The sequence below is a fragment of the Cervus canadensis genome, chromosome 3 (assembly GCF_019320065.1).
Source record: "Cervus canadensis isolate Bull #8, Minnesota chromosome 3, ASM1932006v1, whole genome shotgun sequence".
Lineage (NCBI taxonomy): Eukaryota > Metazoa > Chordata > Mammalia > Artiodactyla > Cervidae > Cervus > Cervus canadensis.
Genome location: NC_057388.1, coordinates 28418014 through 28444444, shown reverse-complemented (window position 1 = coordinate 28444444; position 26431 = coordinate 28418014). Strand labels below are relative to the sequence as shown.

The following is a 26431-nucleotide window of genomic DNA, read 5'->3' as shown; positions in this document are numbered from 1 at the left end:
CTGAAAACCTTCAATAACTGAAAAGACAGGTTATTTTTCCAAGCTCAGCCACCTCATTAAATTTTACTTCACATGACCACATGATAAAACCACCTTGGCAAAGCTGTGAGATTACTCTAGTAATCTCTTGAGTGAAACCCCAAGTTACAAGGCAGGGTTTTCATTTCATTTTAATGTGTGCTTTGAGGTCTGCATCGACAGAGTCTGTAAGTGGCAAAGTCTCTTTCTACAATGTTCAAGGACACACTGGAATCATCTCTGACGTGGAGTAAATCAGTTTCTAGCTCACAATCCCTAATCAAAGTACCAGCTTTTCCTTATAGGTCACTGAGAACTCTGTGTTGAAGGATTACAGGGGACAACTCCTCAGTGCCAACAAGACATCTCTTCCACATGAGTCATGATAGACGGCCAGCGCACATTAACCCAACCAGAAATAGCATTACTAATAACTCACTTTTCACCATGCTCAGAGATTCTAACAGAAGCTTCCTTTGTCTGCTAAGCAGAGGACTGTCACTGCAAAGGGATCCATAAAACAATCAATATGTAGGAAGCTTATAATAAATGATGATAGGGAAAGCTCCCAAGTTTTTCTTAGGCACTTGGGCTCAACATTTTAAGGAGTGAGTCTTCTAAAAATCAAATTCTCCACCTTTCTTGGGTCTGTTTGAATTGAATTCCTCACATACTTCCTTCTTTCTTGACTTATTTCATTATTTTAATCTTTGCCCGAGTATCACTTGTTAGAAAAGCCAGCATTATTAACTGAATGGCATTCCCCCAAATGCATATAGTGAAGCCCTAACCACCAGTACCTGAGAATATAGACTTTTTAGGAAATAACAGTGATTGAAGAAATTGGTTACAATAAGGTCATAGAGGAGTAGGGTGTATCCAATATGACCGGTATCCTTATAAAAAGGAGAAATTTGGATAAAGACACACACAAAGGGAGAAAGTCACGTGATGACTGAACTCAGACTGTCACAACACAAGGAACTTCCAGAAGCAAGGAAAGAAGGCTGGGGCAGACTTTCCCCAGCATCTTCTTTAGGGAGCATGGCCCTTTTGATATCTCAATTTCAGGCTTCTTGCCTTCAGAACTGTGAGACAATAAATATCTGTTTTTCTAAACTGCCCAGTTTGCAGTGTTTCGTCAGAGCAGCTCCAGCACACCAGTAGAGCCAGTGAGAAATGACAGTTACCGGGAAGCAGGACAGGAAGGGAAGGTGCCATCGACTTCCCACGCAGCAGCAGCAATGGCCAGCTGTTTAGACTACTCAACCAACTCTGTCATTCCCATGCTAAATTCTGACCCGGAACTTCTCACTGCACTTAGAAAGAAATAAACCCCCCTTTCCTCTGGTTACAATAAAACACCCTGTACACCTGAGGCCTGTGTCCACCTCCCCACCTTGACATATACCCTTCTCCCCGCTTCTCCATGCTGCAGCCACAATGACCCTCTTTCTGCTTTTGAACATTCAGCCTAGGGGCCACATGAAATCTGCCCACAGCTCAAGCATTCTTCCTCCAGATCCTTCCAGGCTGAGCTCCTGCATATCACTTCAGTCTCACCTTAAATGTCACCTCCTCATAGAGATATCCAGTCCCTCTTCGGGAATTCACATGTTTATTGCTCAGAATCAATAGATTTTATTCCTCAGCAGGATGTATCACTTTCTGCCATGTTCCTCACTTGCTTATTTGTTCATATCCTTATAAACATCCCATGGGATCACTAAAACATAAGCTCGATTAGAGAAATAACTGGATTATCTTGTTTGCTGCTGTCTTCCCAGTACTTGGGCAATGTCTGACAGCAGGGCGTCACGGACGGTCGCACAATCTGTGCACAGCAAAGGCACCCAAGCCAGGAGGTGACAGCCTGTTCAGTCACACTACATCAGCAAAGGGGCCTTCTAGTTTTCTGCCCAGAAAACATGCCCTTCCCTTTTTTCTTCCTTAACTTGCACGTAAGTACTGAATAGGCTGGCAATGTTTCTGTTTGATAGTAGGCACTCAATGAACATTCTTAACCAAGGAAAATCAGCTTGAGTCCATTCTGTCTCTGCCACTTACAAAGTTTTAAGATTTTGAACAAGTCACTTACCTTCCTCTTTCTTCATATTCTTTCCTAAGGCCATGGCAACCCACTCCAGCATTCTTGCCTAGAGAATCCCGTGGACAGAGGAGCCTGGCGAGCTATGGTCCGTGGGGTCACAAAGAGTCAGACACGCCTGAGCGGGGCGCACACACACACACACACACACACACACACACACACACACACACTGAATAGGCTGGCAATGTTTCTGTTTGGCGCTCAGTTGGCACTCAATAAATATTCTTAACCAAGGAAAATCAGCATGAATCCATCCTGTCTCTGCCACTTATGAACTTTAAAACTTTGAACAAGTCACTTACCTTCCTCTTTCTTTATAGTCTTCCCTAACAGAGGTACAAGTGAAATAACATGAAATTATGGTTTCTCATGGCACTTCAAAAAATAGTATACCTATATAAGACATTGTGACATAATTCATATAGACAATAGTCTTTTAACGGATCCATGACACCTAAACCTATTATCATTTATTCATTTATATAAAAATTATCTACTATTATACAAAGAATTGTGTTTGACATTCTTGTAATTTGTTGAATGCAAGCTTAGTGACCTTCTCTGAATTAGGCCCATACATTTATAGTTACAGAAGCTAAGGGGATTGGAAGGACTTTTTGCAAAAGATAACTTTCTTACCTAACTCAGGTTACCAGTTTTCTAGTGTAGAATTCAATTTCCTTCCTACACATGTACATTCTTGAGGTCTTCTACAAGTTGCCTTTTGCTTATGACATGATAAGTGGGTGCACTTACAGGTATGTATGTGACATATTTACGTCATAGAAGAGGGCTGTGTCTTGTCTATTTTATCTTGTGTTCTCAGTCAAGTTTTTCTTTTCATTTTTTGAGGTAACATTGGGTTTCAATATTATATAAATTTCATGGAGAAACTTAGCTTTATACTGTATGGCAAACAAGAACTGATAGTTAAAAAAAACCCCAAAAGACAAACAAAAAAAAAAAACAACTGATAGTTCAAAGTGCTCAGTAAGATCTACTGAATAACAACAACTGTGGACACCCAGCCATTTTTACTTTGTGCAAAAGCATCACAGCCCATCAACTCACACATGTTGCATGGCATCTTCAAATAAAACAAGGTGCATGGCGGCATTGAGTTCATTGTAGTCATCCAGCGCTTCCGTAAGAAATGTCTTCAGCACCTCCCAGTCCTTCACTGGCATGTAGCACGGGTCTTGGCCGCCATTAGCAAAATGGCAATAGATGAGGGGCTGCTGAAGCAGCACATGGCTATCTACACCCTGTAGGAGGAGGAAGTGAAAAATACGGTCATGTCAATCTCCAGAAATGATTCCTCTGGAGGCAGAGTGACTGGTCCAGGGAAAAGCTTGCAAATCAACCCATGGGTGGATGTCATCTTCCACCGTACAGATCTGGAATCACAGCTGTTTCAGCAAGGTAATCATATATACAATTCATTCACATCCTTATCCCATTTCTGCCCAAAAGCCAATAATGCCACAGCACATAGTGACCTTTGGAATTCATTTGCTTACTTCAAAGTATTTATTAGCAGTTTCCAGCAGTTTTTTATGAAACAAATCACAGTCCTTTGTGTCTATCAGTTTGTCTCCATAAACACGAGAAGATTCGTGAAGCCACAAGCGTATTAAATCATTTGGACACTTTAAACACTCAGGAGAGGTGAATAAAATCCCCTAAAAGGCAAGAGGGGAAAAAATTAAAAATTCAGAAGGTGATGACATTCCAAGATAATACTTTCTTTTAACATATTCTTTAGCTGCATTCTGAATTTAGCAATTTACTGAGTTACAAGAAGGGTTATAAATAGTATTACATATCAGTAGTTGTAGTCTCTGATAAGCAACATTTAAACAATCAACTGTACAATAAAAGGGGTTAAAGAATGGGTTGCCATTTCCTTCTCCAGGGAATCTTCCCAAAGCAGGGATCAAACCCGGGTCTCCTGCATTGCAGGCAGACACTTTACCGACTGAGCCATCAGGGAAGTCTATTAAAGAATTAACTACCATTATGCCTATTTCCAGGAATGAGCTAAGGCCGTATTTCAAGAGTCAGCCCAGGAACTAAATATCTGATCTGAGAATGTGTACCTACTGTCTTCAGGGAAATCAGTTTCTAAAACCAGCTAACATGAAAGTCATAGGACAGTAATATATTTTATTCTAAAATCCTGTGATGTCCTTTAATCTAATTCATTCATTTTAAAGATGAAATATATAAGATCCAGAGTCCACTGTCTGAAGGCACACTTTGTGGGTAGTCAAAACATTTTGATTTTCACGTTCTCACACACTATTCTTCAATATTTTGGATTCATATAGACCCAGTTCTCATGGGGAAAGTCACCATGTTCTGGGCTCTAGGGACAAAACCAAGGGAGTCACAGAGAATTAGCTGTAAAAGGCTAAACAATTGTTGGGTGGTGTTGGGTGTAGCCAACAGACTGGATATAAATGGTGGGCAGAGAAGTCTCTCAATTCTTGGCCTCCCTTCCCTCTTATGGTCAAAAATCTGCTTTTAAAGACCATTTAATTGAGCACAGTCTTTCAGGCAGGTGCAAGAAAGATTGAGATGAAAAGGAATGGTCCACATTCAGAAAAAACTTTTGCCTAACGTGGTTACAGTTTTGAGGCAGCTGTGGAGTGATTTAGAAAGCAGGGTTATAAAAGTATAAGAAATAAAAATCACCAAATACAGAGAAGTCTCATGAAGTTTTCATATTCCACCAGTTTACTACTTCTGTCACAAATGAACTTTGAGCCATAAATAATTCTTCAATTACTTTTACTCTACTGATCAGGCCATGTAAGTTGGATATTTTCAAAATTTCAAGGTTTTGAATTCTCTCTTTGGAACTTTCTTTTCAAATCATATACATTCACACTGTCCTTTTACTGGATAAGTGAGTTAAGTGTTAAGACCAAACCAAAATAGGAATTTAAGAAATTATAATTTCTCTTGATGTATATTTAAAAATTATATCACATAAATATTAAAAAATGAAAATTATCCCTTTTACTTGCACAAAATGAGACACTCAAATATTTATATGGAATCAATGAAACAGGGAGCCAAGATTTCCACCTTAGCTTCTATTGCTAAGTCTCCACCAACCTAAGAGGAATTGCTATTTTCATTGACAAAATGGGATTAATAAACCAGCCATAATTCATAAAGCTTATTACAGAAAATGAAAGAATGCATGCTCAAGTATGCAGCATAGTTTTAGACTTAAGTTCTATGAATGAAGCCCATTGATATTATTATAATCAGTGCCCCACTCAAGACACATAACACAGTCATCGAGGTACCTGAAAGACGTTTGACAAGTCTCTCAAATTAAAGAGGTAGTGGAATTTAATGACCGTGGGTAAAAATGTATGTGCCATCATCTGATGGAATGCGATTGTTGCCCGTATCAAAGTGGGGCCACTCCTGAGAACTGAGGGACCAAACGCTTGCTGCTGGAAATGGAAACGCAGGATTTGGCTGTAGATGGTGTTCAGTGCATCCGGTGATGGAAAGTTGACTGCAAACACTGTGAAATGTCTCTGAAAACAAAAACAAATATGAGAGTTGCATAAAATAGAAAATGTAATGGCACCAGTAGATTGGGGCTTCTCTGGTGGCTCAGACGGTAAAGAATCCGTCTGCCAATGCAGGAGACCCAGGTTCAATCCCTGGGCTGGGAAGATCCCCTAGAGAAGGGCATGGCAACCCACTCTAGTATTCTTGCCTGGGAAATCCAATGGACAGAGGACCCTTGTAGGTCATCGTCCATGGGGTCACACAGAGTCAGACATGACTGAGCAACTAACACTTTTACTTTTACTTTCCAGGAGATTACCAAAACAGGGAGGGGAACTTTATTTTTCATCTCTTCCTGTATCCATACCCACTGCAGTGTAACTTGGCAGTACCTTCCACTCTGGCTCTGAGTGCCCCTATGACTTGAAAAGGCAACAGGAGGAGACAGAAGTAACAGGGCGCTAGTCACTGTCCAAGGCTTGTGTGTTTCCACTAGCTCTCTTAAGGCTCTATCTTTGCAATGAATTCTACACGCCTACCCAAGGATGAGAGACACGTGACACAGAGCCATGCTGTCCCAGTTACAGTCACTCCAGCCAAAGCCACCCTGAGTAGCTGCCAATTAACTGCCCAACGTGTGACCAAGCTCAGGTTAGGTCAGCAGAGTCACCCAGCTGAGTCTCCACTGACTACACAAAAGCAAGCGAACAACACTGACTGCTGTGTGTACACTGGTAGCGGTGGCGATTTTTATTTAAAAACTTACTTGCGCTCAGAAAACCTGCACATAAGTATTTACTGTAGCTTTATTCCTAATTGCCAAAATCTGGACACAACCATTGCTGTTGTTCATTCACCCAGTCGTGTCTGACTCTTTGGGACCCCATGACCTGGAGCACACTAAGCTTCCCTGTCCTTTACCATATCCCAGGGCTTGCTCAAACTCATGTCCATTGAGTTGGTGATGCCATCCAGCCATCTCATCCTCTGTCGTCCCTTTCTCCTCCTGCCCTCAATCTTTCCCAGTATCAGGGTCTTTTCCAATGAGTCAACTCTTCGCATCAGGTGGCCAAAGTATTACAGTTTCAGCTTCAGCATCAGACCTTCCAATGAATACTCAGAATTGATTTCCTTTAAGATTGACTGGTTTGATCTCCTTGCAGTCCAGGGGACTCTCAAGAGTCTTCTCCAACACAACAGATTAAAAGTATCAGTTCTTTGGTGCTCAGCCTTTTATATGGTCCAACTCTCACATTCAGACATGACTACTGGGAAAACTACAGGTTTGACTAAACAGACCTTTGTCGAAAAAGTAAAGTAAAAGTAAAGTCTCTGCTTTTTAATATTCTGCCTAAGTTTGTCATAGCTTTTCTTCCAAGAGGCAAGCATCTTTTAATTTCATGGCTGCAGTCACCACCCACAGTAATTTTGGAGCTCTTTATTTTGAAGAAAATAAAGTCTGTCACTGTTTCCCCATATATTTGTCATGAAGTGACGGGACCAGATGCTATGATCTTAGTTTTCTGAATGTTGAGTTTTAAGCCAGCTTTTTCACTCCCCTCTTTCACTTTCATCAAGAGCTTCTTTAGTTCATCTTCACTTTCTGCCATAAGGGTGGTGTCATCTGCATATCTGAGGTTATTGATATTTCTCCCGGCAATCTTGATTCCAGCTTGTGCTTCATCCAGCCCCGTATTTCACATGATGTCCTCTGCATATAAGTTAAATAAGCAGGGTGACAATATATAGCCTTGACATACTCCTTTCCCAATTTGGAACCAGTCTGTAGTTCCATGTTCAGTTCTAACTGTTGTTTCTTGAGCTGCATATAGGTTTGTCAGGAGGCAGGTAAGGTGGTCTGCTTTTCCCATCTCTTGAAGAATTTTCCACAATTTATTGTGATCCACAGAGTCAAAGGTTTTAGCGTAGTCAATGAAGCAGAAGTAGATGTTTTTCTGGATGTCTCTTGCTTTTTATGTGATCCAATAGTTGTTGGCAATTTGATCTCTGGTTCCTCTACCTTTTCTAAATCCAGGTTGTACATCTGGAAGCTCTCGGTTCATATACTGTTGAAACCTACCTTGGAGGATTTTGAGCACTCCTTTGCTAGCATGTGAAATGAGTGCAATTGGGAAGTAGTTTGAACATTCTTTGGCACTGCCCTTCTTTGAGACTGGAATGAAAACTGACCTTTTCTACTCCTGTGGCCACTGCTGAGCTTTCCAAATTTGCTGGCGTATTGAGTGCAGCACTTTAGAATTTGAAATAGATCAGCTGGAATTCCATCATCTCCACTAGCTTTGCTCATAGCTATGCTTCCTAAGGCCCACTTGACTTAGCACTCCAGGATGTCTGGCTATAGGTGAGTGATCACACCATCGTGGTTCCCAGGTTATTATGATCTTTTTTGTACACTTCTTCTATGTGTTCTTACCACCTCTCCTTAATACCTTCTGCTTAAAGCATCCTTAAATAAGTAAATGGATAAACAAACTAGGAACATCCAGACAATGAGTATTATTCAGTGATAAAAATAAATGAGCCATCAAGACATGAAAAGCCATGGAGGAACCTTAAATGCATATTTAAGCTAATGGAAAGAAGCCAGTCTGAAGAGGCTACATACTATATGATCCTAACTACAGGACACAATGGAAAAGGCAACACTATAGAGACAGGAGAAGGATGAATGGTGGCCAGGGATTCGGGGGTAGGGAGGGCTGACTAGGTGGAGAACAGGGAATTTTTTAGGATAGTGAACTACTCTGTGTGATACTTTAATAACAGATGCCTGTAATTATACATGTGCCAAAAGCCACAGGATATGTAACACACAAAATGAACCCTGACATAAACTTTACACTTCACTTAACGATAATTTATAAATATTGGCTCATCAATTATAGTGGGGGCAGCACACTACTGCAAGGTGTTTGTAGATGAGTTACAGGGTGTGAGAGAATATATGGGAACTCTGTACTTCCAGCTCATTATTCTGTAAACCAAAAACTGCCTTAAAAATTCTTTTAATTAAAATAAGCTTCCATGCTTCACCAAATGTACAGTAGAACCATACATCCTAATCTTAACCCCCAAAGCACTAAGAATCAAGACCAACAATGTGTGAGTATGACATTCAGGGGCTATTTGGCGGGAAGCAGTACTTGACACGCTACCTGCAGTCGAGGACTGAGGGAGAAACTGCCCACCATGGGATTCATGCAGGCAACATACTGACAGCCGTGGATTTCTTTAAGCATCACTTTCTGTCTGTCATACCTGCAAGATAGAAAACAGAACCTTAAATCCCAAAGTTCAAAATAACAACAAATCCCACCAGTTCATAAAGGACTTCATCATAAATTGTTTTCTTTGATCTTTATAATCACTCTGTGATGTTGAACTTGTTAGCCTACCTGAGAGATAAAAACTAAAGCTTGGAAAACTGAAGACTACAAGGCTCCTATGATGCCAGAATCAAAACATGGAGCTAAATCAATAGGTATTGTTGCTGCTTATCGATTCTCTTGAGTATGGTTAAAAATACCCACAGCGAGACCAGGGGCTTTCCCCTACTTAACATCAGGGACTGTCAACTGTGATGCCCAGACATTACCAGATGTTTACATCTTACAGAAAATGTCAAGCTTCTCCTAAGTAACTTGAGGGTGAGTTAATGTATTAAGGAGTTAAGCTTTAACTGGACAGTTTACGTTTCTAAGATACTTTTCAATCCAATTCTTCCAACGATGCAAAGAAAGTCTATTCCATTTAAGATGAGCAAAAGGGGAAGCAAACTGAAACCCAAAAAGTATCACAGAAGGTGCTCCTAAGAAGAGGAAGAAACTGGGGTGATTCTATTTAAAAATTTTTACCCATAGTAATAATAATTAGATTTCGGTAGAAAATGAAACACAGAGAATCACTTACCAGTGTCCATAATCAATATGCTGCCGAATCAGAGTGTGGGGCTGGACAGTGCCATATGAGTCCACTGCAGGCATATTCATGTCGTCAATAAAATAAACCAACTTTTTATTTCCTCCTGGACCATAGTTACGACCAGCTTTCTTCTCTAGAGGTTTCTCAAGAATTCCTAAAACCAATATATAACTCTGTCCACCAATCAAATAAAAATGTAAGCTTCTGTTTAGTCCTTTTTTCTCATTTTTCCTCATCCTCTGCCCATTTCATCCACTCTGTGGCTTTGAGTATCACCTCTCTGCAGGTTAATCCCAGAAACATGTCTCTGTTCACCTCCTTGTATGTAATATGCTACTGGAGCTCATCCTGACTCCTTTCTCAGAGTCCGCAGCTACAGCATGAAGACACGCTGGCCATCACATCTGAGACAACATCTTCGCTGCTGACCTTCACACCTTCTTCCCCTGTACTTACCGTCATTCATGAACCACTGCTGGTCCACTCAGAACCTGTCAAAAAGTCCTTCTTTATCTTCCTTGTACTAGAGTCTAGGGACAGTCAAGAATTTCTCACATCTCTCTTCTGGGGCCACGGGGTACATAAGAGGATACTATATGCAGGCATTATCCTGTGTATACATCAAGTTACATTTCTTCACTTGCCTACATGACTTTGTGTCGATATGTTTGAGAGGAAATCACAAATATAGAAAATCTTGACAGTATGGACCTGAGATGCAGTATCTAGTCACTTGCCTATTCTCTAAATGAACTATCAATAGCTTGAGGACACGAACTCTGTCATGTTCATTTCTGTATGCCTCATAACACCTAAAGTAAGTAAGTAACTTGTTAAATGAAAACAGGAATGAAGTAAAAAAAATATATGACAAATTAGTTAACAAACCCTTCTTCCAAGCAGCATATCTGCATTTCTAAATGGTTGCTGAACATCAGTTCCTGTTAGCCATTGACAACTGTATGTCTGGCCAACATCAAATATGCCTGTTCCCAAACTCAATTTTACATGCCTCTTCCCCACTCACAACCCATCACTTCTTTTTAGCCTTCTGTGCTCCTACCAACAGGATTAACACTCGCCCAATCAGCCAGATGCAAAGCCTGAATTTAATCTTTCCTTCCTGGTCCCTGATTTGTTCAAGCACAGCCTATAAATGGTACCTCACATCTCCTCCTTTTGTCTTTCCCTCTAAAGCTCTAGTCCAGGGTACCATTTCATTCAGCTAACATATTGCTCAAGGAGACTGGTCTCTTCATCATAGACTTCTCCTCCTAAAGTAGAGCCTGTTGTTTTTTTTTGGTTTAGTCGCTAAGTCATGTCCAAATCTTTTGCAAACCCATGGACTGTAGGGTCAGACTCCTCTGTCCATGTAACTTTCCAGGCAAGAATATCAGAATGGGTTGCCATTTCCTTCTCCAGGGGATCTTCCCGACCCAGGGATCAAACCTGGGTCTCCTGCATTGCAGGCAGATTCTTTACCACTGAGCCACTAGGAAAGCCCAAAGTAGAGCCTGCATCTTGTCAACTCCTTGCTCCCCATCAGTGGCTCACCACTGCCTACCATGTGAAATATGTTCCTTTCCACTTGCATGTTAGCTACCATCCCTGGTGGTCAGTGACCACCATCCCTGGTTGCCTGGGATGATCCCAGTTATAGCACTCAAAGTCCCTTATCTCAGAAACCTTCCCAGTCTTCAGCAAACTAGACAACTTGGCATTCCACCTATAACTCCAGCCTGCCACTCCAGCCTTTGCCCTATCTTCTACCTGATTACTATGCTTCGATCAACTTAGAGCAATTAAATGAATGTGTCCCACAAATTTCTCTTTCATGTCTTTGCTTAAGCTTATTCTTCTAGCCTAAGTTCCCTTTTTGCCTGTACACCATCCCATCTCAAAGGTCTGAAATCCTTTCTTTAGAGTACACTAGCTCTTTCTATTCCTCATGCTAATAGGCAATGTCTAAATCTATTCATGCTTGTAACCCTTCCAAGAATCAGCAAGCTGAACTTCGTTCAACTATTGAATTGCAGCCCTAATCTTCCATTTACAAGTGATAAAGTGATCCCTTCTTCTGTGTCCACATGAAAAGCGTGTATTATACACAGTGTCTGGGGATAAAGTAGATAAATGAAACATGTTTGCTGAAGAAATGAATGAAAACCTTCCAGGTCAGTTTTTTAACTGTTCCACTCACAAAGATGAGGAAGACAAACTTGATTAAGAAAGAGATTACAGCACAATCATTCCTGGGTGAGTTAATGATTTAAGTGATAAGAAAACAGGTTGTTAATCTCTACTGATAGGGCCAAGGAAACAGCAAAAATGCACACAACAAAGAAACCATGTTCAGGGCAACAGGTTTCATAAAGCAGTGGACAGCAGGAACTTCTGCTGCCCTCACATGACACAACCCCACCGCTCTGCTGGACAGTGACAGACACTGCTCTCAGCTCTTTATATTCATTCTTCTCTACTTCTCACGTCTGCTCTGTTTGCCCTTCCAAACTCAAAATGCCCCAAATCTATGTGGTTCTTTCGATTACACTGATGCATGTACTAAACAGTTAAAAATTATTCTTACCGTTCTAAGATTTAATTAACAACTGGCGGCCCGTCATTTCATCAATACGGTCTGAATGCACTGCCCACTAAAGCAATCCTTGCTTGCAGAGGTAACCAGTACACTCTTTCTTGAGCATATTCTTTTGTTGCTAGGGCTCCATGGAATTGACTAAAGCTAACCAAATGGTTTAGAGGCAAAACAATGGAATTGTTGATGTAAATTCTTTCTGTTCTATAGAGTAATAACCCAAGTAAAGCCAGGAGTGATATAAAAAGCCAAAATAACAATATTTAAACAACGTATATTCAGTCAGAATGGTGAAAAGTAAAAATTCACTCTAAGCAAAATGTCTAAGAAAAAGGGATCATCTCTTTGGGCTGCAGGTCCTGGCCCTGATAGTATCTGGCCTTGTTTCTGGAGTAGAAGAGGAGGAACACTTACGCTGCAGTGCTGCAGATGTTGTGTAGTAGTTGAAAGGCACACGGGATACTATATAAGCCTCAGACAGACCTGCCAGCATGTCACCTACAAAGACTGTTTTTCCTACTCCAGCATTTCCTACCAGCATCAATGGCTGTCCTTTCTCGAGCAGCAACTCCACGAAATATCGAAGACGAGTTGTCTCTGATGTGTGAACCAGAGCTCTCTGGTGGGGAAAAACAGACAAAATTTTGTACCTACACCAACATATAGTCATTTTTAGAATTGAGACCAAATGCATTCTTAGTTCTAGTTGACAGCTAGTAGGAGAGATCCCACTTAATTTTTCATTTTGAATGGTCAGTTCAGACATCATAGCTTGAAAAAAGAAACTGGGTAGCATTGTCAAAATGCCATAGCAGAAGGAGCTGATTTATTTTTTCTCATTAGGAGCTAGCACCCAAGGCTTCCTAGCATGGAAATACCTATACTCTGCCTAACCTTGGGTGAGGCATATAAAGGAATACAGTGAACGCTTAAGAAACTGCCCACCACTCTTTAGGACATGATGGAACATGTGAAAGGCCAAGATATGTACAAACAAAAATTGGTAGCAGTTCCTTCACCCAGTAAGATTAATGCTTCATGTGCAAAGTGATTAGGCACAATTCACTCTAAAGGAGTTCAGTGCAAGAAGAGACCAGCTTGTAAGAAACAAACGTTAAGTGAAATATTCACAAGTCCAAAGCACGAGTGATACTTATTGTACACTGTTCTGTTAAAAACTTTTATAGCAATGCTTCTGTTGTGAAAATTAGTTATTATTTAGGTACTACATTGTTTCATGAAAAAACTGAGATGGCTTACAGAAATACAATAAAAAGAATACAAATAAATAAAAGGCTGACTGAGGGAACAGAAATTAATACACTGTGTAAGGTCAGGGAAAGGGAAGCAGATGCAGACACACTGGAAAGAGAAGCCTGCGTGGTGGTTGAAGAGAGCTGAAAATGTCTTACATTTGGTGGGGGGGGGTGCAAATTAAAAAGGGGATTAAAAAAACCTGTTTACAGGATTTATACAGCTCGTAAGAAAAACACACAAACTCTGTAATGGATAAAGTTCTTCCCTGCATGGTTCACATACACTGACCACAGATCAGTATTTTATAGATCATTCAAGATCAAATTCATGATAATTAGCATTCATTTTAGGACTTCACCTGAATTCAGTGCTCCTCTCAGGACCCGTTGAAAGACACAGACTCTTTTGTGCTACATTGAACAGTCCCAGATGACTTTAAAATCACCGTTGAATTCTGGAACATGTTTTTTTTCCTTTCTTGTTGCTGGTTGTCACATTTGCCATTTAATTGGCTATTAATATTGGCTCTTTTATCCACACATTAATATCGATAATTAATACCTACTGAGAGCTGAGTATGTGAGAGGTACTATGCTGAGACCTTTACATGTGTTACATCGTATGATACTCATAACAAACCTAGGAGGAGAGTCTTGTTATGATTTACATTTCAGAGATGATGGAGCTAAAGTTTAGAGAACATTAATAAATTGGCCAGAGGCATACGTGGTGGTACTTGGATTTAAACCCAAATCTGTCTAGAGCCTGAGTCCTGTCTTACCTACTGCACAGAATGCTCTTCAGAGCACGGACCATACACATGTTAGCTGATGTCTAAGTACTCCATCTCTCCATATATAAAAAGGCTAGTAACAGTCCTTTCTAACAGGGAATTAGAAGATGTGACTGTATCTGGAGAGAAGGTCTTTAAAGAGATGATTAAGTGAGGCTGAGCATGGGACCTAATCCAATCTGACTGGTGTTCTCGCCCAAGGAGGAAATTTTGAACACACTTCAAGATGGTGTGCAGGGAATGTGTGTCCACACAGGAAGGATCATAGGGGGACACAGCAAGAGGGGACCATCTACAAGCCAAGGACAGAGGACTCAGGGAAAAGCAAATCTCAGCCTCTCAGGCTGTGAGAAAAATTAATTTCTGACGTTTAAGCCACTCACCCTATGGCAGTTTGTTAGGGTGTCTTAAGCATGCTGATACAAGCAGAGTGGGCCCCAAAGTCAAAGTGACTGGTAGAAAGGAAAATGTGAATACACAGAATACACATGGGAAAATGCCATCACGTGAAGATCTGACCAATGCCGCCTCAAAGCAAGGACCAAGATTGCCAGTGAACCTCCAGAATCTAGGAGAGATTCCTCAGAAGGAACTGACCCTGTTAACACCTCTATTTTCAGCTTCTAGCCTCCAAAACTGTGAGACAACACATTTCTGTTGTTGAAGCTACCACGTCTGTGGTACTTTGTTCCCTGTTCAATTCCAGGAAACTCATACATCGCATTTTGTTTTATTTCACAATAACTGCCTCGTTATTAGTGTGGCAATCACCTATGTGCATTTTATAGGGCACGACTTGAAATAAGAAGTTCCAAAGCCAATCAATATGAGGTGATTTTGAGAAAGAAATATAATGAAAAGCAAAACAGATTGAAGAATTAGAAAATGGATAAAAGATAACTTGATATATAAAAAATGTAGGACAATTTATAAAAAGAAACAGTTAAAAAAAACAATAAAGATTCACTTCCATTTGTGAGTTGCCCTGTGAAATTGAGATATACATCTTTGAATAGGAAGATGAGACATTCCTTTTATGGCTTCAGGGGTAAAGGAAACAAGTTCTATGTGAAAAGTACAGCTTAAGAAATGCAGAATAAGGTCAGAAATAAGACTCGCTGAACCTCACTGAACTAATAAAAACATGCCTCCAATTTTTATAAAATCACACAATTTCTAGGAAAATCTAAAGAAAGCTGTTACCACAGAATTAAGTTGAAATGAAAAAAAGAAACTGTAGAAATATAATCATCTTCCCAGTCGTTCCTATAACAGATTCTTCTTTCCAAGGAAATATGTTATATGCTGACCATACCAACAGGAATTCATCTATCAGGCAGGAAAACTAAGACTTCGTAAAAACAAACGAGGCTCAAGCCAGCATCACGTGGTTGAAGATCACTGTGTCCCCCACACCTACCTGCAAAGGTATTTCTGGATCCATAGTAAATTCGGGGATTTTTTCAGCCCAAGGCAAAAATTTCTTACTTCTGTGGTCCAGATAATAATCAAAAATTGTTCCCTGGGATGGAAACTTCACTGCTTTCATCTCTTTATGCCACCACTGACTGAATTCAGCTTGACAACCAGAAAGCTAAGGAGAACAAGAGAAATTCTTATTGCAGACTTACAGGTAATTTTGAACACATACAAAGCCACTGCAAGTGCAGCTGATCACACAGTGTTTTCAGCAAATAGTTCATAATTACAAACAGGACTGAATAACTGACAAAAGAAAAATAAATAACTAGAAGGAAGTTATAATGAGTGACAATACCATTGAGGCTGAAAGCTATAACTGCCATACGTCCATCAGGTACAAATTTTCGGCAGTAATTATTAACTTAAAAAGCAAGGTTAAAAAAAAAAGCAAGGTAAGTTTAGGTGAACCTTAGATGACTCTGAGGTTATTCAGTTTAATAACAAGCTATCACACAAGTCACCCTGCTATAAGATAGTGGTTAGCAAACACTAGTGTTTATTTCTACCAATGTTTCGCTCAGTTGATAGTAAAATGGGGAAAGTAGGAACAAATGAATACTTCAAGAAATTAGTAACATTACTGACTTAGACACTGTTCTTTATTTGAGCTTATAGCCTTCCTAGAACTTTTGGTGTTAAAAATATCCTTTCCTTTATAAAGCTGTGGTGATAATAAATGGTCATTTAAAAATAAACACCCTTATTTAGAAAAACAAACAGTTGGTAACCCTATTTCATTCCTTCAAATCATTAATGAAATTTTGTTGGTCTCTGAAATTTGAAATCTGAGAAGCTCTGCCATGAGAGAACGGAAAGAACGGACTTGGTTTTCTAGCACAGCACAACTGAGTAGTTGAGCTGAAACTCCACAGATTCCTGTCCTGTAAGAGAATCTTCCAGAAAAGATAACGGAGTAGGAAACACGTTCTCCTTGCTAGAAGGTGCTTGTTTTTATAAGACGGCAGGTACAAGCCCTTTGCTGCTAGGTTAGAGGTTAGAAAATGGAGATGGGGAAATTCCAACTGTGTACTAGCAACTAACAACCCCTCCTACGGGATGAACTGACAAAGCTTCGGAGCACTTTAAAAACACTGTGTGTCTTCACCACATTCACCAACCTTCAGTTCAGTTCAGTCGCTCAGTCGTGTCCAACTCTTTGCAACCCCATGAATCGCAGCACGCCAGGCCTCCCTGTCCATCACCAACTCCCGTCACCACCAATCTTACATGTATCTAAAACTTTAACTCCCATTTTGCTCCAGGGAAATTCTTAAAGTTACTTTTACTTTGGTGTCCTTATGTCCATGGACTACGGCCCACTTTCTGTGTGAGGCTGATCAGACACATGAGTAGAGATGGATAGGATGGTTGGAGGGTAGGAGGGTGTGGTTAGGGCTGAGAGGTGTGGTCAGCCTTAGCAGGGAGAGCTGATCCCGCCAACCTTCCCAACAAGGGGAGCTCATATTCCTACAGACCACTACTCACATTATTTATATCCTTTTCAGTTATCTTCAGATTGGTGTCGCAGGATATTTTCTTTTTAATCATCCTATAGAAGTTGGTCAGAAACCAAGTTCATTCAAAAAATATTCCTTATCTGGTACCATTTTTTGTTTGCAGGATGCACATGAGATTTCTACTTTACAATAAAATTTGCTTCACTTAAACCATGTCAGCAGAGTCATTTTGATGACAAATCTTTGATCATTCATTCACTCACTAAAATGCATTTGTTCTCATAGTGGGGAGGAAAACAAACAGGGTTTCTGCCCTCACAGAGATTATGGGGGAAATGAAGGGGAAGTATGGTGGAAGCAGAGGTGATGTCTATGAGCACAGAAATAAATAAATTGATATCTTGAAAGCCAACTTTGCTGGAAGGGAGAGAAATGAGGGCATCTATTTTAACTGGATGTGCAGGGAACCATCTCTGAGAACAGGCACCAATTAGGGAGCAGAACATTCCAGGAAGAAGTCAACAAGTGCACAGATCTTATCATATGAAAGAACCTGCATTCCAGAAACTGGCCAGTGCAGCTGGAGGGGAGAGAGAGTCTGGGCCAAAGCCAAAGGCCTTGTAAATGAAATTTTAAAATTTTATCTTAAAAGCAATAGGAATTTATTAAAGTGCTGTAAATTCTGGAGTGTATCATATAATCCAATTTACATTAAAGAAACCATTCTGGCTGCTGAGCACATAATGGATGATGGGACAAGTACAGAAGCAGAAAGACCGGTGAGGAGATTTACTTCAGAAGTCAAGTGGGGAATGATAGCAGCTGTTTATAGGAGGCTCAGGGAGGGATGACTGGGACCAATTTTGGAAGGTGTTTGCAACAGCCGGGGTTAAGAACACAGGTCTGAGTCAGTCAGCTGCAGTCTGAACTTGCCTCAGACATTGGTTAGCCATGTGTCTCCAAGGAGGCTAACTTATCTAAGTTTCAGTTCCTTTTTTGTAAAAGAAGAATAGCTATAACTATATGAACAGGATATATATATATATATATATATATATATATATATTTTTTTTTAAGATTCAACAAGCTAGCCTATTAGAAGCCCTAAACTCTTTCCCTGACATATTAGGCATATTAGACATATTCAGAGTAGGCACCCAAATCTGATGACTAAATGGCTATTCCTGAGACTATTTCTTGGATCTGCTTCATTCATGTTTCCAACTTAATAATCTCTCATTTGAATGCTGCGTAGTTAAAGCACTTTTGAAAATTTAAAGATGATGTCGAATACTAATTGGGGAGAGTATCTGGGACAGGAAAGGGACCATGTGATGCTCAGCTCCTGGTTTGACTAGCTGTCTTGGAAGGCTGCCAAGTCTGGAAATTGCAAAGATGAAAAGAGGGTCAAGTTGGGAGGAAGGTGAGCCGTCATGATGAGAAGCAGAAAAATCTCAGCTGTCAACATCCTTCTCATGCAATTTTACTTGGTTGTACAGCCTTGGAAAAGGAAACACTCTGTGGAGAACATTGGAAAAAAGACAAAAGTCATGATGTTTTGGGGTAGACATGAATACTCTGCATGTGGCCTCCATGGAGAGGAATCCATATGTGTAAATTTTGCCTTTGAGATAAACCATGTGAAGCCACACAACACTCTTAACTTGGGCAAGAGAGGCTATTATTCTTTAGAAAAAGCACTTGGAGATTACTGAAGAAATGTGGGTTCTGAGAAGGGTCAAAATGAGACTTAGGCGGCCAAGTGAATGCCAAATTCATTTACAGATATAAAGTACAGTAACTTAGTGACAAGTAGCAGAACTGGCCCAGAGGTCATAGCAACCATGGATTTTAGAACCTACTGTGACTAAACCAACAAATTTGAGTCACTCTTGGCTATAATACCTTCCAGTTTTAATTCCCAAACATGGTCCACTGGAGAAGGGAATGGCAAACCACTTCAGCATTCTTACGTTGAGAACCCCATGAACAGCAAGGAAAGGTAAAAAGATAGGACACTGAAAGATGAATTCTCCAAGCTGGTAAGTGTCCAACATGCTACTGGAGAAGAGCGGAGAAAAAGCTTCAGAAGAAATGAAGAGGCAGAAGCAAAGGGGAAACAATACCCAGTTGTGGATGTGACTGGAGGTAAAACTAAAATATTGTAAAGAACAATATTGCATAGGAACCTGGAATATCAGGTGCATGAATCATGGTAAATTGGAAGTAGCCAAACAGGAGATGGCAAGAGTGAACATTGACATTCTAGAAATCAGTGAAATAAAATGGACAGAAATGGGTGAGTTTAATTCAGATGACCATTATATCTACTACTGTGGACAAGAATCCCTTAGAAGAAATGGAGTAGCCCTCATGGTCAACAAAACACTCTGAAATGTGACTTCAAAAATGACAGAATAATCTCAGTTTGTTTCCAAGGCAAACGATTCAACATCACAGTAATATAAGTCTATGCCCCAACCAGTAATGCTGAAGAAGATGAAGTTGAACAGTTCTCTGAAGATCTACAAGACATTCTAGAACTAACTGTAAAAAAAAAATGTCCTTTTCATCATAGAGGGCTGGAATGAAAAAGTATGATGTCAAGAGATATTTAGAGTAACAGGCAAGTTTAGCCTTGGAGTACAAGATGAAGCAGGGCAAAGGCTAACAGAGTTTTGCCAAGAGAATGCACTGGTCATAGCAAACACCCTCTTCCAACAACACAGTGACACCTCTACACATGGACATTACCATGTGTAATGTCAATTACACAATACTTAATATTGTTAATATTACATCAATACTGAAATCAGATTGGTTATATTCTTTGTAGCCGAAGATGGAGAAGCTCTACACAGTCAGCAAAAGCAAGACCAGGAGCTGTGTGTGGCTCAGATCATGAACTCCTTATTGCAAAATTCAGACCACTAGGCCATTTAGGTATGACCTAAATCAAATCCCTTATGATTATACAGTGGAAGTGATAAATATTTTCAAGGGATTAGATCTTACAAAGAGCGCCTGAAGAACTATGCGTGGAGGTTCATAACACTGTATAGGAGGTGATGATCAAAACCATCCCCAAGAAAAATGCAAAAAGGCAAAATCATTGTCTGAGGAGACCTTACAAATAGCTTAGAAAAGGAGAGAAGCAAAAGGCAACGGAAAAAAGGAAAGATATACCCATGTGAATGCAGAGTTCCAAAGAATAACAAGGAGAGATAAGAAAGCCTTCCTCAGTGATCAGTGCAAAGAAATACAGGAAAACAACAGAATGGAAAAGACCAGAGATATCTTTAAGAAAATTAGAGATACCAAGGCAAAATTTCATGTGAAGATGGGCACAATAAAGGACAGACACAGTATGGACTTAACAGAAGCAGAAGACATTAGGAAGAGGTGGCAAGAATACACAGAACTGTACAAAAAAGGTCTTAAAGACTTGGACAACCACAATGGTGTGGTTACTCACCTAGAGCCAGATATTCTGGAACATGAAGTCAAGTGGGCCTTAGGAAGCTTCACTATGAACAAAGTTATTGGAGGTGACAGAATTCCAGCTGAGCTATTTTAAATTCTAAAAGATGATGCTGTTACAGTGCTGCACTCAATATGTCAGCACATTTGGAAAAGCCAGCAGTGGCCACAGGATTGGAAAAGGTCAGTTTGCATTCCAATCCCAAAGAAGGACGACAAAGAATGTTCAAACTATCATACAATTGCGCTCATTTCACATGCTAGCAAACTAATGCTCAGAATCCTACAATGGCTAGGCTTCAACAGTACGTGAACCGAGAACTTCCAGATGTACAAGCTGAATTTTAAAAAGGTAGAGGAACCAGAAATTAAATTGCCAACATCTGTAGGATCATTAGAAAAAGCAAGGGAATTTCAGCAAAACATCTACTTCTGCTTCATTGACTATGCTAAAGCCTTTGACTGTGTGGATCACAACAACTGTGGAAAATTCTTATGGGAATACCAGACCACCATACCTACCTCCTTAGAAACCTGTACGCAGCTCAAGAAGCAACAGTTAGAACTGGTCATGGAACAATGGACTGGTTCAAAATTGGGAAAAGAGTACACCAAGGCTATATATCTTCACCCTGATTATTTAACTTATATGCAGAGGACATCATGCAAAATGCTGGGCTGGATGAAGCACAAGCTGGAATCAAGATTTCTGGGAGAAATATCAATAATCTCAGATATGCAGATAACATCATCCTTATGATGTCTGCTTATGACATCCTTAGGATGTCGTCCATCTGCTTCTTTGCAGAAAGCAAAGAAGAACTAAAGAGTCTATTGATGAAGGTGAAACAGGACAGTGAAAAAGCTGAATTAAAACTCAACATTTAAAAAGCTAAGATCATGGCATCTGGTCCATCACTTCATGGTAAATAGATGGGGAAAAAATGGAAACAGTGACAAACTTTATTTTCTTGTCCTCCACAATCACTGTGAATGGTGACTGCAGCCATAAAGTTAAAAGACATTTGCCCCTTGCAAGAAAAGCTATGAATAGCCTAGACAGCATATTAAAAAGTAGAGACATTACTTTGCCTACAAAGGTTCATCTAGTCAAAGCTTTGATTTTTCCAGTAGTCATATATGGATGTGAGAGTTGGACCATAAAGAAGACCAAGAGCCAAAAAATTGATTCCTTTGAACTCTGGTGCTGGAGAAGACTCTTGAGAGTTCCTTGGACTACAAGGAGATACAACCAGTCAATCCCAAAGGAAATCAACTCTGAATATTCATTGGAGGGACTGATGCTGAAGCTGAAACTCCCAATACTTTGGCCACCTGGTGGGATGTACTAACTCACTGGAAAAGACCCTGATGTTGGAAAAGACTGAAGGCAGGATGAGCGGGCGGTAACAGATGATGAGATGGTTGGATGGCATCACTGATTCAATGGACATGAGTATAAGCAGACTCTGGGAGGTGGTAAAGGAGAGGGAGGCCTGGCATGCTGCAGTCCATGGGGTAGCAAAGAGTCAAATGACTGAGTGACTGAACAACAGCAATACTTACAACTGGAAATATTTTAGGGAAGCCTGGAAGACTTATGCCATCTATTTTTAACTCAAAGATTAAAGGGGTACCCAAAGAAGCACTTATGGCCCTGAGAGATCCTGAGGCACCACGGATGGCCCTTGGAGACAGACATACGTAAGTGGGAACCCAGATATTGTCATCTGCTGTCAGTCAAGTTACTTTGCCTGACTTTTACTTTACCTGCATAGTGATGATACCTTGAATTACTGCAAAGATGACATGAGAAAATCTATTCACAGATGTGCAAAGAAGGGATTGCTGCCGCTGCTGCTGCTAAGTTGCTTCAGTCGTGTCCGACTCTGTGCGACCATATAGATGGTAGCCCACCAGGCTGCCCTGTCCCTGGGATTCTCCAGGCAAGAACACTGAAGTGGGTTGCCATTTCCTTCTCCAGTGCATGAAAGTGAAAAGTAAAAGTGAAGTCGCTCAGTCATGTCCGACTCTTTGTGACCCTACGGACTGCAGCCCACCAGGCTCCTCTGCCCACGGGATTTTCCAGGCAAGAGTACTGGAGTGGGGTGCCATTGCCTTCTCCGAAAGAAGGGATTAGATGTGTAAATTTCTAAAGGTGAAAAACTCCCACTTTGTACTTTGACAAGTCTAAGCAATGTGTGTGTGCGTGTGTGTGTGTGAGTGTGTGCATGTGTCTATGCAAGTTCTTAAGTGTTTACTGAAAAGAAATCAGAAGTCACAGACCATGCTAGGAATGTTGTATAGGCGTGATAGCCTCGCTTTAGGCCAAAGGAAAGGACAGCAGAAAGGAAGCAGCCTGGGGTTGATTATAGCTCTTGAGGACTACCCTAGGGAATGTGTGAGGCTAGGCAGAATTAAGAGGAGTAGAGATCTGGAAACCAATGAGCAGGCTATTATGTGCTACGGATTGAACTGTCGCCTCACCAACATCAAATGCTGCAGCCTTAGTCCCCAAAGTGGTAGTATTTGGAGATGGGCCCTTTGGGAGGTATTTATATTGAGATGAAGGCCTGAGGGTGGGTCCCTCATATCGGGATTAGTGCCTTTACAAGAAAAGACTCAAAAAAGCATTTTATCTTTCTTTCTGCCACGTGAAGACACAGAAAAAGGCATCTGTCTGCAAGGCATGAAGATGCTCCTCACCAGAACTTGACCATGCTGGCACCTTGACCTTGGATTCACAGCCTCCAGAACTGAGAGAAAGTAAATCTCTGCTGTTTAAGACAGCCAGAGCATGATATTTTGTTACAGCAGCCTGAGCCAAAACAATGTGATAGCTCACAGCAAGCTAAAGCTGATACACTCCTGAATTAAGGCTGTAGGGATACAGATAAGGGGACAGATATGACAGCTACTTTCTATCTGAAAGGAGCTGATGCTCATAGGATGTAGATGTAAGAATGATGTCTCCCAGGTTTTTAACCAGAGCAACTGGGAGAAATGTATCACTGAGGAAAAGGTGAAAGAGGAAGGGCAGACACGTGAGGGGCAGATGAAGTACCTCGTCTCAGGAGCACTGAGACACTGCTGGCGTTGACATGGAAACTTGAGCTCAAAAGAGAGATCTGGTGGAAGACTATGGACCTGGCCTTGTCAGCCAAGGATAGCACCACCAGCCTGAGTGAGCTTGCCTGACAACGTACAGGCTTAGGAGTGAACAGGGCTAGTAGGGTAGCTTTATGATAATTACATACCCAAGAACCCCCAAACTCACAGGGATCACATATAATCATATTTTTCTCCAAATAAAACTGGTTCTGTAAACTATTTCTATACATACCTGATCTTGTAGCAGAGTGCCTCCGAACGCCCAGATACAAGCAAAGACAAAATAGACCTCATAAACTTCCTTTGGGCTGTCAGAAGGTACATTTTCAGGAGTCAATAAACATTCCAGAAGAGTACAAACAGTCTAAAGAAAAACAAAAAGCCATTCTTTCAGGGCAACAGTTTGTTTTTTTTTTTAATAACAGTGAAGAAAGTTCACAGGACTTAGGAATAAATCCTCTGTACCCTTAAGAGATTTTATGATTTTTCCCAGCTCTGTAATGTGCTATCCTGAGACACACAAATGACTGCCTTGGGTTTCTGAGTTGGCAGTGGACAACCTTGGCCACTTTCAACCAAACTTATCTTCTATGTAACAACAAACTATCAAAAAAAAAAACCCTATTATCATAAGTTCTTCAATTAGTAATCACTATTATAAAGAGAAGTACACATAAAAAAAAAACAAGGGGGATACAGCTGTGCTGTCTTTTTTTAACAAATAGTGAGTCCTTCCATACGCAGGACTCTGTAACCCACTTTTTCACTTAAAGACAAACTAAAGGCATTTTTCTCTCCAGCATGTGGTGCCCTACAACATCACTGGGGACGAAGGCACTAGGTGGAAAGGATGTGTAACTACTGCCCTCGAGTAGACATTTAGATAACCCACTTTCCCTTCATTCTCTGGCAGCTGTTTCCCCCACCTGTTGTCATAAATTTAGAAAGTCAGACTGGCTGCCCTTAGCTTGTGGCATTTTTTGGACGTGAGACTAAATCTAACTTGGGAAGAAATGCTATTCAGGAACTTGCTCTTCAGATCCTCCATGTGAAAGGGCTCCACTGGTCTGAAATTCACTCCATGTCCAGGGCAATTAGGTCAGTAACAAAGGGAACATGCCTGCCGCTAAGGCCTTTCTTGTGTAAGATAACCATAATGAACATGCTTTTCAGCTAGCACAAAAATGGTTGTCAGGAATTAGCACTGCCATAGACCCTCAAAACTCATGAGACCCTTCCCCCAGTTTTCGGAGGCAGTGGTAGATGTTTATCAATATCACGCACAGAGCAGTGAAAGCTGTAACAAAGCAAGTCGTGTGTGTCTCTCCCTCCCAATCCTGAGAGGCAGGGAAAATGGTAATATGGAAAATTGGTCCTGGCATAATTTGGAAGTGTTTTTGAAAATTTAATTAGTTGAGCACCTGTCACATTTTCATTAGAAAAAAAAAAAACTTTATTGGAGGATAGTTGCTTTACAACCTGTCATTTTCTCAATCTCTCTCTTGATCTCCATTATTTTATATTGTGCCATGTTTGCTACTTTAAAATAATCTTCTAATCAAATAAAATTCACCAATTTGTTGTCAAGAAAAACAATATAAAACTCTGAGGCTTTGCTGTTCCTGAGTAGAAGCCATGCTGGTCTAAGCAACTGTTAAAATCAAAATGAAAAGGACTGAATGGTGTCAAAATACCATCCACTGATTTGAACATGCTCATAACAGGTACGATTTTTCTATTTTCTCCCAAATACAGTACTTGGAAAACAGTTTAAGCTCTGCATCAGCAATTAATATAATCACACTTTTGGTGTATATTCTGAAAGAGTTAAAACACCTTAACAAATGCAAAGCAAGAAAGTTTCATATACTGGAAAACACAGTATATTAATTTCTTAAAGTGGCCTTTTAAAAGTATGAAATAATACCATTTACAACTACATGGATGGACTTAGAGATTATTATACTAAGTGAAATTAGACAAAGAAAGGCAAACATATGATATCACTTACATGTGGAATCTAAAATACTACACACATGAACTTATCTATGAAGTAGAGACAGATTCACGGACATAGAGGGCAGACTTGTGGTTGCCAAGGCGAAGGGGCAGTGAGAGGGACAGACTGGAGTTTAGGATTAGCAGATGCAAACTAGTATATGTGGAATGGATAAACAATAAGGTCCTAATGTATAGCACAGGGTGTGTGTGTGTGTTAATTGCTCAGTCATGTCCAACTCTTTGTGACCCCATGGATTGTAGCCTGCCAGACTCCTCTGTCCATGGAATTCTCCAGGCAAGAACACTGGAATGGGTTGCCATTTCCTTCTCCAGAGGATCTTCCTGACCTAGAGATTGAACCTGGGTCTCCTGCATAGCACACAGATTCTTTACCATCTGAGCCACCAGGGAAACCCTGCCAGGCTCCCCTGTCCATGGGGATTCTCCAGGCAAGAACACTGGAGTGGGTTGCCATGCCCTCCTCAACTCAATTACAGTAAAAAAAAAAAAAAAAAAATCTTTAAGCAATTCTCTTGTACACTCATTTTTGTCTCTAATTTTTTTCCTTATAAGCAGTCACAGCAAAGAGATGACTTTATGCAATAGCAGCCAGAAAGGAGTTAAGGATACAGTGCCATTTCTGAATA

General features: G+C 40.5%; 1 protein-coding gene across 1 annotated transcript in view; it reads right to left on the bottom strand.

Moving 5' to 3' along the window:
* Nucleotides 1-26431, bottom strand: part of DNAH11 (dynein axonemal heavy chain 11) — a 385020-nt gene that overhangs the window by 160807 nt on the left and 197782 nt on the right. The window contains exons 44-51 of the mRNA XM_043462325.1: nucleotides 24016-24147; nucleotides 15674-15847; nucleotides 12618-12822; nucleotides 9596-9761; nucleotides 8842-8944; nucleotides 5449-5688; nucleotides 3649-3810; nucleotides 3200-3393 (exon numbers count right to left, since the gene is read on the bottom strand). Coding sequence (XP_043318260.1) covers nucleotides 3200-3393; nucleotides 3649-3810; nucleotides 5449-5688; nucleotides 8842-8944; nucleotides 9596-9761; nucleotides 12618-12822; nucleotides 15674-15847; nucleotides 24016-24147 — 1376 coding nt within the window. The remainder of the gene's footprint in view (nucleotides 1-3199; nucleotides 3394-3648; nucleotides 3811-5448; nucleotides 5689-8841; nucleotides 8945-9595; nucleotides 9762-12617; nucleotides 12823-15673; nucleotides 15848-24015; nucleotides 24148-26431) is intronic.